This window comes from Drosophila navojoa, chromosome 5 (assembly GCF_054131105.1).
Source record: "Drosophila navojoa isolate 15081-1374.11 chromosome 5, UAZ_NAV_1.0, whole genome shotgun sequence".
Taxonomy (NCBI): Eukaryota; Metazoa; Arthropoda; class Insecta; order Diptera; family Drosophilidae; genus Drosophila; species Drosophila navojoa.
Window position 1 is genome coordinate 25,758,479 of NC_142893.1, and position 12,546 is coordinate 25,771,024.

General features: G+C 42.6%; 2 protein-coding genes across 3 annotated transcripts in view; one reads left to right on the top strand and one right to left on the bottom strand.

Annotated features, from left to right (window-relative positions):
- Nucleotides 1-5,358, bottom strand: part of LOC108654732 (uncharacterized) — a 53,709-nt gene extending 48,351 nt beyond the window's left edge. Inside the window, exons 1-2 of one of the 2 annotated variants that reach the window (XM_018106248.3) lie at nucleotides 3,946-5,351; nucleotides 3,531-3,566 (exon numbers count right to left, since the gene is read on the bottom strand). In XM_018106248.3, the coding sequence (XP_017961737.2) occupies nucleotides 3,531-3,566; nucleotides 3,946-3,957 (48 nt within the window). In that variant the 5' untranslated portion in view covers nucleotides 3,958-5,351. Of the gene's footprint in view, nucleotides 1-3,530; nucleotides 3,567-3,945 lie in introns of both variants that reach the window. The other variant, XM_089261117.1, reaches the window with a different exon arrangement.
- A 3,362-nt stretch (nucleotides 5,359-8,720) lies between these two features.
- On the top strand, nucleotides 8,721-11,866 carry twi (twist family bHLH transcription factor). The gene is made up of 3 exons (XM_018106251.3): nucleotides 8,721-9,737; nucleotides 10,349-10,762; nucleotides 11,321-11,866. Exons 1-3 carry the CDS (start codon nucleotides 8,833-8,835, stop codon nucleotides 11,571-11,573), a joined length of 1,572 nt encoding a protein of 523 aa, XP_017961740.1. The 5' UTR covers nucleotides 8,721-8,832; the 3' UTR covers nucleotides 11,574-11,866.
- Nucleotides 11,867-12,546: the final 680 nt, after the last annotated feature.

Below are 12,546 nucleotides of genomic sequence, written 5' to 3' on the forward strand. Positions count from 1 at the left end.
TGTGAAAAAGTATGTAAAAGGCAGAAGGACGATGAGCTGAGTCGATATAGTCCGTTCGTCCGTCTGTCCGTCTGTCAGTCCGTATGAACGCCGAGATCTCAATTTAAACATTCTTAGACCAAGAATGATTTAATGTCTATATAAATTTGATGAATACGAAGATTATGTAATTTACAGATTTTGGATACCACGCCCCCTCGCCCATAATTTGTAAAAACATATTTCAGGTACTAGAGACCTGTACTTTGTTTCACAAAGATAGTCCTACCATAAGAAAATTATTTAACATAAATTCTCATAATATTGCCCCACTTCCCTATAACCGTAGTGCAGCCGAAGAAGTGCAGAATGATTAGAATATCAGCTTCGAGGATTCAGGGTATCTCCTAGTCGAGCAGTCTCGACTAGAGCCGTCTTACTTATTGTTGGTGTGTTGCGGCTGCTGCATTTATTTATTGAAACAAATGCTCATTGTCTTTGAAAACAACATTAGATTAGATACTTTGTCTGCGATTGTGTCCAGCGAAGTAGTCGGAGCCGCTGGGGCTATTGGGGCCGTTGAGGCCAATGCACATGCAATCGGTGACTTTTGGGCTATTTTATCTTATGGATTGCATTGACAACAACTTCATCGGACACATCGAGAGTAGAGAGCCGAGAGCAGAGATGCAATACGAATCGAGATGTATTGCAATTGATATGCGGGAAGAGCAACCGTTCAGCCATTTTATCTAATTGCCTCGCGTAACTGTGCTGATTTATTGCCCGAGATCTCGATCCGCCAGTGTAGAAGCCCCTGCCTAGCCCGGTCCCCACTCCTACAGACCGCACGCCCTCCCTTACGATATTGTTATTGGCGTTGCAATTACTGCGCTAATTTGTGTGAGACGTGCTGAAATGTCTCATAGGCGCCGAGCCCGAGAGGAGTTGACCATTAGCTGCGCCTGAACAGCATCTTCGTGTCATCAGCACCGTCTCCGGCCTGTCTCTACTCATTTCTCTTTCTCTCTCGCCCCAGTTGATGGCCAGTTTTATGGATTGTTTTTCGATTGGTATGCGAGCTGGCAAATAATATTTGCCGACAGGCATTTTTCGGGCAAAAATCAATTGCTGTGCGGCTTTTGCTTTGAGGCGTGCGCAATTTGCTGCAATTCATAAGTTGACCAGTTGCAGAACTGGGAATCGTCTTGGCGATATCGATACTGCTACCATACGCCGAATCGAATATCGAATATCGTCTACTCCAAAGTCTCTATGAGTGAAGTCAAATCACCTTAATTGATTGTGAGTCGAATAGACTGGATGGGAAAGCTGATACCTGAGGAGAAAGTGATCTATGCTGGTATATCATATTCGGTACATACAGAATCTTTATTCAAAAATTTGTTTGTCATTAGTCTGATAATTTCAGCTCAGCTTCAGTTTTGATATCTTTTGCTCTTAGTATTCTCTTCAGGGGACTTTTTATTTGTTTGCCTAAGTCTAAAATCTAAATAACTCTAATATTGTTAGTGACAACATTTTCAATAAAGGGAAACTATCATGGTAATGAACCTTCTTGTATGAATTTTACTTTTGTAACTATTTTCCGCTTCGTAGTCGATTGACCAAATAATAATAATTTATCAAATGTATAATAAATATCAAATTAAAACAAGTAAGAAAGCTCTAGTCGAGACTGCTCGACTACGAGATCCCCTGAACCCTACAAGCAACTGATATTTCAATAATAATTTGCAAACACACACGCACACACACACACACACACACACAGCGATGGCAACGCCGAGCTACAGCCGGGGCATTTGCGCGATCTACAGACTGAGCGCAATCAGAGTCAGCTGCGCGGCGCTCGTCATAGCTGGTATGGTACCACTGGAGTACTTGGTCACCGAAGCCGTGGAGCGAAATTCGCACGCGCCTGCGCGACCCAACGCTATCAGGGCGAACAGCATTGCACGATGGCAAAGAAAGTGGAATAGCTCAGCTAAAGGGCGGTGGACGCACAAGCTCATCCCGGAGCTTGAACCATGGGTCAACCGCAAGCACGGCGAGGTAAGCTTCTACCTTACGCAGATCCTCTCGGGACATGGATGCTTTCGGAGCTAATTGAAGCGCTTCGGCCACGAGGAATCTGACGAGTGCCCCTGGTGCGAGCGAAGGCACGTGGAAGACGCCAACCACATTATTTTCGAATGTGGACGGTTCCTGGAGGAGAGGCGTCATCTGGAAGAGGCAGTGGGCCGCTCCATCAGAGCGGACAACATTGTCAACACCATGCTGGAATCGGAGGAAGCTTGGGAACTAACAAGCACCTTCGCGGCCACAGTGATGATGGAGCTCCGCAGAGTCGAGCGAATGAGAAGTCGACTGTCCCAGGCTAAGGTAGCGCACAGTGCTTGCGAAGCAATGCTTTACGGCCGTCCCGCAAGCATCGCGCACTATCCTAGCCACCACGCAACTTGCTCCTTGTATTATTAAAACTGTTAATAAACGAATATATAAAAAAAAAAAAAAAACGCATACACACACACTCAAATATACAGGCGATTGCACTTGGGCTGCGCTGCAGTGTTGGCAATATAATGAAAACTTATTTGTTGAATAATTTAATTTCTAGACGTACGATCGTAATGAACCTTTCAGAACGTAATCATAATGTTTAAATGTATGTGTATACCGAAGCACAAGTCTCTAGTATTGGATATACGACTTTTACAAAGATGAGGGTGAGGGGGTGGATTTAGGGGTGGGGGGTAAATTTTAACAAAAACCGAAATTGTATAAAATACATCTTATAATACATTTTAAACTCTAGCTTGATATAATTTTTTAACTGATCTTTGATAAGATTTTTTATCGATAAAATAATATCGGAATGAGTTATCGTTTTTTAGTGATAAACGCGATATGCGCGCTGTATATACGGACATTTTAAAAAAAAAGTTGAATTCTCTAGCTCTTATATCTTCTGAGATCGACGCGTTCATACATACGGACGGACGGACAGGGCCAAATCGACTCAGCTTGTCGCCCTGATCAAGAATATATATACTTTGTGGGGTCTGTCACGCCTCCTTCTGCCTGTTACATACTTTTAACTTTTACATACTTTTAGCCTGTTACATACTTTTAACCATTTTACCCTGATTTCCCATTTTCAATGGGTTCAGGGTATAAAAATAATTGAATACTCTTTATCAGTCAATTGTGATGGAAGCTTCAATATGTTTGACTGTGCAGAGGAATCAGCACATAATCTTTTAGATTGACATGTTTAGAAAAAATGTATTTATCCAAAATACTTCAGGTCTACTCGTAAATACTTTCACTGGTCATGACTGACATGTTTAGAAAAAATGTATTTATCCAAAATACTTCAGGTCTACTCGTAAATACTTTTACTGGTCTATTGATCTCAGCCACTCGTTATTGATTCTATCATATTCAATGATCGATGATTGTTATGAGTGCTGTAAATCTATAAAAGTTCAGCGTAGTTAAAGGTTCTTTATAATACCGAAACTCACCTCCTTTGCTGACAGAGGGTCGGATCCCAGTCCATTCTGGAAGCAAAGAGGAAGAGGCGAAGATAAAACAGGGTATAATAAGCTGAGAAACAGTCTGCGTGAGTCTGTCGGAATGTGTGTGCCACGATTATCACCATGAAGATGTCAGCCTCCGTGTGTCTCCGGATGCACTCAGAGGTGTCTGCTGTCCAAAAAGGGCAGAGCAAACAAGTTCGTGGATGGTGAAAGAGAGCGGGGAGAAGGCAAGGAAAACTTAACTCGCGCTGTGACAGGGAAAAGGAAGGTGCGAGAAGAAAGGAGTAAAGAGGGAGGAGAGTGTGGGAAGGTGTTGAACTGGGCTGACCAAGAACGGGGGCACATGGCATATGGCATTGGGGTCTTGGTGCTCTGGCTTAGGGAGCCGAGTGGTGCTTACCATGAAAACCATTAAATTGTAAAACGTCTTACAAAATAATAATTGCCCGGCAACGTTCTATCCACGTTACGGAACTACGACTGCAACTGCAACGCTGGCGACGACGACGACGACGGTGCTTGAAATAATCGCTGCAACTATTGGAGTTAGTCTCTATTGTCGCAGCAGCTGTTACCGTTTGCCACTGCTGCATGCTACCCGCCAAATCAATGACAACAAACACAGCCACAACAATAATAACGGCGGAATCGGAGGCGGAGACGGAGAAGGCACAGGCACAGGCAGAGTGCAACGCACCAAGCGAATGAATTTGGAAAATTTGTTATTCTTCTCTCTGCTTTGGGCTTAGAGACGGCGACGCAGCAAACGCAGCGGCAGCGACGTTGGCCGCCGCATTGTGCTAAAACAACTTGCAGACGAAGCGAAAAGCTTTGCAGTGCGTGACGCGTGCGATCGAGGGGGCTGCTGCTATTCGAGTGCGCGAGTTGCTTAAGCCATAGGCAAATATTTATTGAGGCGGCAGCGCATGACCGTATTGAGAGTGTGTGCGTGTGCTTGTGTTCCACAATTATTCCGGTGTTCCTCTGTCCGCGCTTATTGAGCGAGCCGACGTTTGGGCGTCAAACGCACAAAATTCATAAATACATCCGGTCCGCTTCACTTATTAGCACTTATTGCAGCCGGCTAGCTTCCTGGGCGGGGGTGTTACACATTTTCCTGCATATCCGCTAAATTGCCGGACACGCAGCCACGGGCGCAACAAACAGCAATCAGCACAGCTAAAGCACACCAACACACACACGATGCACACTTAATTCGATCAACTGTTGTTGCTGCTGCTGCTGCTGGGGCGTTGCAATCACGCGCTGTGTAGTTGTAATCAAAAGGCTAGGCACATGCTACGCCCCACGGACTGCCGCGTGTTTAAAATTTATTGACACTCGTCTACGTACGTATGTACATATGTTTTCTATGTAGGAGTGTGTTTGCTGTGTGTGTGTGCAAATTACAGCACATCCGTCATTTTAATTTCCCTTAAAACGCCATTTAAATCACGCACGCACGCACGCACGCGCAGCAAATGCAAAAAAACGAGAGCAAACGGAAAACAGCAACGGCAATAAACGCCGGCAACCGAAAGCAGACAAACGGCAAACGTAACGAAGAAACGGCTTGAAACTGAAACACAGGCGAGGCTCACTCTTATAACGGTCGACGGGCAACCAAAAGGAGTTCGTATTGTACCGTTGGACTTGACGCGAACCTAGGGGCGACGTTGAACGAAGCGCGACACACGACCGACTAGCGCCACGTTCGCTGCTGGAATGAAACTAGCCGCAGCCAACATGTTGCGTTGGAGCAGCTCAGCATACCTGTATGCTGTTGTCTGTATTTGTGAGTATGTGTATGTAGTATATGTGCGTGTGTATGTGCGCACCAGTTTGTTTGTTTTGTTAAGGTGGAGCTAGGCTAAATGACAAGTTGGCGAGCATATTATTGGGTGGCCAACTGCTTACATTGCCTCGGACGTGTGTGTGAACAGAGGCAGTGTGTGTGTGTGACAGAGTATATGTATGTATGTGCGGCTGCTTTTGTATTGTTAATTAACATGCATAGCCACATAAAGACGCGCGACAACTTTGGTGTAGGTGTTGGCGCCATCGTTTCCCATTGGCTGTCGGCGTTTGCCCAAAAGCAATTAATATAACAGTACATAAAGCTCCGCTGAATCGGTTTGGGACAGCTTTTCAGATGCTTGCACATCCATCGGCCTTGTTTCGCTTTGTTTTATTTCGCTTAGTTTCATTTTTCGCTGCTTAATCTTGTGCTGCATCTGCGCCACGCAAAAAGCATAGCGCAAACAAGGCGAATTGACGAGCGGGACGAACAGGCGCACAGTCTAAGGAGCATACGACGTAACGCAAAGCGACGACAAAAGACATTTCGGCAGCCCGCGACGTACATAGCTGTGGGAGTTTTTTTTTACCCCCAGCTTGCGCTCGCCTTTTGCCGCGATTTGCACCGTTAGACGCGGCTGATCCACTTTTCCACGCGCTTTGACAACCATTTTTGGTAACAATAAATCGTGATACATCATCAGAAGTCAATTCAAATATGTAGACAACATTGTTTTTGTTTCTTTTGATGTTGCTGTTGCTGTTGTTATTGTTTTTCCTTTTCGTCTGACATGCCGCAATGCGAGACACAAAAAAAATATTTTATTTTAATTGATTGTCGAGCGAGATTTACGTGCACCAAAAATTGCTTCTCACGCTCACACACACTCACACACATTTACATGCACTTAGATGACAGGATTAGGATTGGAATCGTCAAAATGGAAAGCAGCTGCTTCTCTTTTTGCACGCAAAACAGAGCTCCGCTCAGCCCAGCTCCAAGCTCGCATTTCTTATAGGAAAAACATCCAGACGTTACGTTTTTCTCTTGCATGTGTTTTTTCTTTTGCTCACCGAAATCAACATAAATGCAGTTGAAATCAATATACTACGTGACTTAAGCGTGGCCAATGCCTTAAAAACAGCAAATCCCATCAAACAAAAAACAACAAAAAAGAATTAAATCAAAAGCAAGCGAAACAAAATCAGCAAAATAAAGCAAATGATGTGCTATAAATAAAGCGCACACGAAAATTTGTACATACTTTCAGGCGCCGCCATGAACTCATGATTTATATTATAGTCAAATATCTCGCTCTCTTTCGCACAGTTGTGATCGTAGCAAAGACAACAACCAAGCGCAAGCTCCTATGGCTTTGTAGAGGCATCCCCTTTAGCTCATATTCACTGCCAATGGCAATGCTGAGTAAATTAATGTAAAACAAGTAAGAAGACTAGGAGGTACCCTGAACACTCCAACCTGATATTCTAATCACTCTCAGGTACATATACATACACACATACGTATTAAAACGCGCTCTGCGAAGTAAGCCGCGACTACGCTTGGGCTGCGCTGCCGTGTGGGCAATATTATAAGAATTTATTTGTGGAATAATTTAATTTCTATACGTACAATCCTAATGTATCTTTCAAAACTTAATCATAGTGTTAAAATATATGTACATTCCAAAGCACAAGTGGGTGAGGGTAAATTACAATAAATCGAAATTATATAAAATACACAGAAGTCTACAGTGAAAATTTGGAAGCTCTAGCTTTAAAGGTATAGGAGATAAAATAAAATAAATAGTTTTTGATAAGGGTTTTAATCGATAATAAAATATCGGTCGTAGTTATCGATTTTTAGAGAAACCCTTAATATGCGCGTGATATACACGGACCTAGGAAAAAATTTCAAATCTCTAGCTCTTATATCTTCTGAGATCGACGCGTACGAACGGACGGATGGACAGTCAGACGGACTTTGTGGGGTCTGCCACGCCTCCTTTTGCCTGTTACATACTTTTAACAAAACCATTATACCCTGATTTCCCATTTTAATGGGTTCAGAGTATAATTAATTTATAATTAATTGAAATTTTGTAAATACAAAATGGTTAATCATACATGTTTTATTGGTCTCACTCGCCAATCAGGTAAGGATTGCCCGTGATAAAGTAAAGATAAAAAAAACCCCTATCATGGTTTTTCTCTGCCTCGTTGGTGGGTTAGGTAAGTCCCTGAAGGACGCGATTCCGGCGTACCTTTACTGTCGTATTTTCCAGCGGAAGTTCGTTCGACGCATTAATCGGGTATTTTCAGCTTGCAGGCAGGCGGATAATTATATCCGGAAATTTGATTTTTTGGTTGGATTTTAAGTTTTCTTCTGTTTTTCCTGATGAGATCCTTTATAAATACATGTAAGCGTATGTGTGTGGGTAATTACTAATTACGCATAATTAACATTATCTATGGCGTTTCCACTTTTAGATATTTAATGTAGGGTCGAAGAATTAGATTATAATGCTATGGCTTTGAATACAAAAGTAATGAATATTAATGACTTAGTTGTAATTTTAATTTAGAAAATATTTTAAAATGAGAAGTATGAAAAGAAGAAAGTATTTCAATATATTTTAAAAATGTAACTTTTAAAAAATATTTGAAAGATAGTTATATTATTATTTGCATTCTACAAATTTTCTAAATGCTTTTCAATTTTCAGATGTCGTCGCTCTTTGCCAATTGCTTATAAATAATTTGGACTTTTGAAAATAGTAATTTTTAATATTAATTATCAATTAATTATTTAATAAGTACATATATATCAGCCTTCTGTAAAAAAGGAACAGTATAACAAGAGCACTATAACAAACAATCAATAATATACTTAAATATTATATTACTTTTTTCAGATTAACTGGATACGAGAAATTAACACAACAAAATAAACCCAATAAAACCCAATCTGCTCTTCATCACTCCTATTTTTTCGTCGCTCCTTCTTCCTCTCCCTCCGTCCCTCTCTTTCTATCGGTCGCTTGGTCTCTCCAGTCGGTTGACAAAACCCAAAGAACGGAATTGCAGCCGCCGCAATCGAGAAAATCCAAGAGCGAAATGCAGAGGCGAATTAAGTTGACGTCATACCTGCGACGCGGCCACCATAGGCTCGAGTTCGCGTCAAGCGGCCGTTCCATGTGCGAGAGTGAGACAACTAGTATGCTACGCAGCGAGACGAGCAGCAGCGAATGGCGAATAGCGAACGAGCAAAGCGCAAAACATCGATCTGAGCAATGGCCGGCAGGATCGTGCGTCAGTTGCGTTTCGTCTTTGCCGCTGCGCGCACACCAAGCTAAGTTAACGGATCGGGGGTGCGATTCAGTCAAGCTAACAAGACGGACAAATAGTGCAAAATACATATTCAATATATATACATTCATTGTCGAGTGCAAAGGGAAAATCAATTGGTTTCAAAATTGCCAATCAAACAATGAGCGCACGCCCGGTGTCGCCGAAGGTGCTGCTAGACATTAGCTACAAGCCAACGTTGCCCAACATCATGGAGCTGCAACATAATGTCATCAAGCTCATCCAGGTGGAGCAGCATGCCTACATGCAGCTAATGGACCAGCCCACGGCCCACTACATGCAACACCAGCACCATCACCAGCACCTTCACCAACCCCAACAGCAACAGCAACAGCCACAGCAACAACAGCAGCAGCAACAATATGCTCCGTTGCCTTCGCTGGCGCCTAATGCTGCGGACTACGCGGCCTATGGCATAACTGAACTAGAGGATACGGATTATAATATTCCAAGCAACGAGGTGCTCAGTACCAACAGCAATCAGAGCGCTCAAAGCAGCCTGGAGCTGAACAACAATCAAAATGGCTTTGACCACCAGCAACAGGCCTCAGCCACAGCAGCAGAGGCTGCAGGAGGCGTGGCGACCGCACCTCCTCATGGCTACTTGCTCAACGAGCACGGCAAGCGGTCGCGCAGCAGCAGCGATTACGACTGCCAAACGGATGCCCTGTCCATGCAGCCCGAGCATAAGAAATTGTTGCAACAGCAGCAGCAACAACAACAACAGCAACAACAATTATACGTGGACTATTTGCCAACCACTGTGGACGAGGTGGCCGCAGCTCAGACGCAGGCGCAGGCGCCCAGCCAACAAACCTCTTGCGTCTCGCCGCACTCTCATTCACACTCGCATTTCGATTTTGCCGACGAGGAGCTGCAGGATCAGAAGCCGCACATCTTCAAATATGGCGGATATCCCCAAACAATAAATCAGCAACAACAACAACAACAACAGCAGCAGCAGCAACAACATCAACACCCACAACAACAACAACAGCTTCACTTTCAAAGCAACTATAGAGCCGGGTACGTAAATCCTTTAAATTTAAATGGAGGAGCATCTCTCTAGAGCCCATTTGCTCCAACAATTTCTAGTAGATATACCGTTAACTGTGGTGATACGAACAGTAGTAACTGAATAGTAAAAGCCTTTGCTCTTTTAAAATATTTATTTTATTTGAAAACGGAAAGGCATTTTTATATAGAAATATGTAAGCCACCTCGAATATGCACTTCGAATAAAAACATTTCTTGGATCACAAATGAAAATTTAATACGAATTACGAGATACATGTATATCACGTACATATTTCAATGCTCCTCCTTTTGGATCATTTTGAATAATAGAACATATGTATCAAGTCATTGTCTTTCATGGAGAAATATATTTGTTTTGTTTGTTCAAATAATAGAATAAATAGAAACTATACAAGACTAAAAATTAAAATAGAAAATGAAAAACAGTGCACAACGAACCCATGAAAGTCTGAAAATGAAATTTCGATACTTTAAGTTGGCTTAGAAGAGTCAGAAAAATTTGTAAGCGACTAACTCCACAAATTTTAGAATAAACTAAGTTTAAAGATTTCAATTTCTACCAATAATGAATATTGAATATTGAAATGTATCCCCTTTAGTTCGAATTACGAAGGCTATGAGCCGGCCAACAGTCTGAATGGTAGCACCTACTCGAGTTCCGATCGCGACGATATGGAATATGCCCGCCAGACAGCGCTCAGCTCAGTGGGCGGCTATGCCAAGGAGGATGAGCTCGAGGACATGTCGCCCACCTGCCTGGGGGACGAGAGCAGTCTGCTGGATGCCGGCGATGTGACCGGAAAGGCGTTTCGGAAGCCCCGCCGTCGGCTCAAACGCAAGCCCAGCAAGTCGGAGGAGACGGACGAGTTCAGCAACCAGAGGGTCATGGCCAATGTGCGGGAGCGCCAGCGCACCCAGAGCCTCAACGACGCCTTCAAGGCCCTGCAGCAGATCATACCCACTCTGCCGAGCGACAAGCTGAGCAAAATACAGACGCTCAAGCTGGCCACAAGGTAAGTCCGTAATCGTTTCAGCCGGGCAATTCCAGCCTGGGCTTAACCCAGTTCTAGACAATTTGGCGGATCATACCTGAGCTGGAAAGTTTACGCAATCCCGAAAATTCCAATAAACCGAAGAGTATTAATAACCTCAGCTCAAGGGAAAACTCAAATTAAAAAGTAAAGTAAAAACTTCAAATAAACTACGAAAAATACAGGAAGACTAACAAAAATTTAAATTGAGTTCTGTTGAAATATTTAAAGAACTGCTAATTATTAAATATAACCATTTGCGAATTTTCAAGGAAATTTAGATTTTTTTCCTCTTAAATTTCCATCATTTTAGTAGAAAATATCTATAATATTATTTAATATTTATTTAAATTCTTTAAATTCAAAATACGTTTTTTTCTATACTTCAAAAATATTCTCAAAAGTACGATAAATTGCAAAAGATCTTAACATTTTTTCATTCAGCCCAATTAGTTATTTCGTTATTTGCAAAAGCCGTCTCAGAGCTCTTAAAGGATTTTCCATGTCTAATCGAAATTTTCGCATCTCTTATCCTTGCAGATATATCGACTTCCTCTGCCGCATGCTCAGCTCGAGCGACATCTCACTGCTAAAGGCGCTGGAGGCGCAGTCGTCGCCGTTGTCACCTGGCTATGGGAATGCCAACACCCTACTAAGTGCCGCCAATGGCGCGGAGGCTGATCTCAAGTGCCTGCGCAAGGCAAACGGAGCACCGATTATTCCGCCCGAGAAATTGAGCTATCTATTTGGTGTCTGGCGCATGGAGGGCGACGCGCAGCACCAGAAGGTCTAGGCGCAGGAGTGGGCGCAGAAGAACTAGTGCCAATTGCCATTGGGGCTTCCAGTTATTGAACCGTAATGCACACAGCGTGAATAATTCCAATGCGAGTGACAGCGAGCACTTGCAGCTCTTTCCATATCTTATAGATGACTAAGCTAAACATTATTTAAATTACAAAAAAAATACAGAAGAAATAAAAGTATGTAAGCCAACTATTGCTTAGGTTTAATTGTATGTCTAGTGCTAACTAATTTAAAATGTATAAATTAAAAGAAAAAATAATTCAAGCAAACGAAAAACAGCAACTCGCCATCGTCGCCATTTTGTTTATTAACTTCTTGAGGTTGTTTCTTCCATCCCGTTGTTGTTGCCTTTGTTGTTGTATATCCCCCATCCCCATTAAATTAGGCGCGAAAATGTCGCCGTTCGGGGGGCCCACTTTATAGTGCAATATCTGAACAGAAGTTCACATTCATACATTTATACGCATATATATATATGTATATATATATATATATATATATATATATATATATATGCGATCTATAACAGCGACGACGACATACTTAGAGCGTAACGTCATACCACAAACGATTCAGGGGAGGCAGCCACGTTTATGTATCTCAAAGATACAAAGCCGAAGATTTGTTCCACTCTCTCTCTCTCTCTCTCTCTCTCTCTCTCTCTCTCTCTCTCTCTCTCTCTCTCTCTCTCTCTCTCTCTCTCTCTCTCTCTCTCTCTCTCTCTCTCTGTCTGTCTGTGTCTCTTTCTCTCGCTCTCTGTCTCGCCCTTATTTGCTCATGGGAAAGAAGCGTTTAAAGCTAAATTCTGTTGAGAAAGAAAATGGCAACCGGAGACGACGTCAGCCGAGGGCTTGGCAATGGGAACACCATCCACATCCGGTGATTTATGTTCATTTGTTTAATACTCATTTTTATTTTTCTTTCATTTCTTTTTCGTTTTATTTATTTATTCTTTTTTTTTG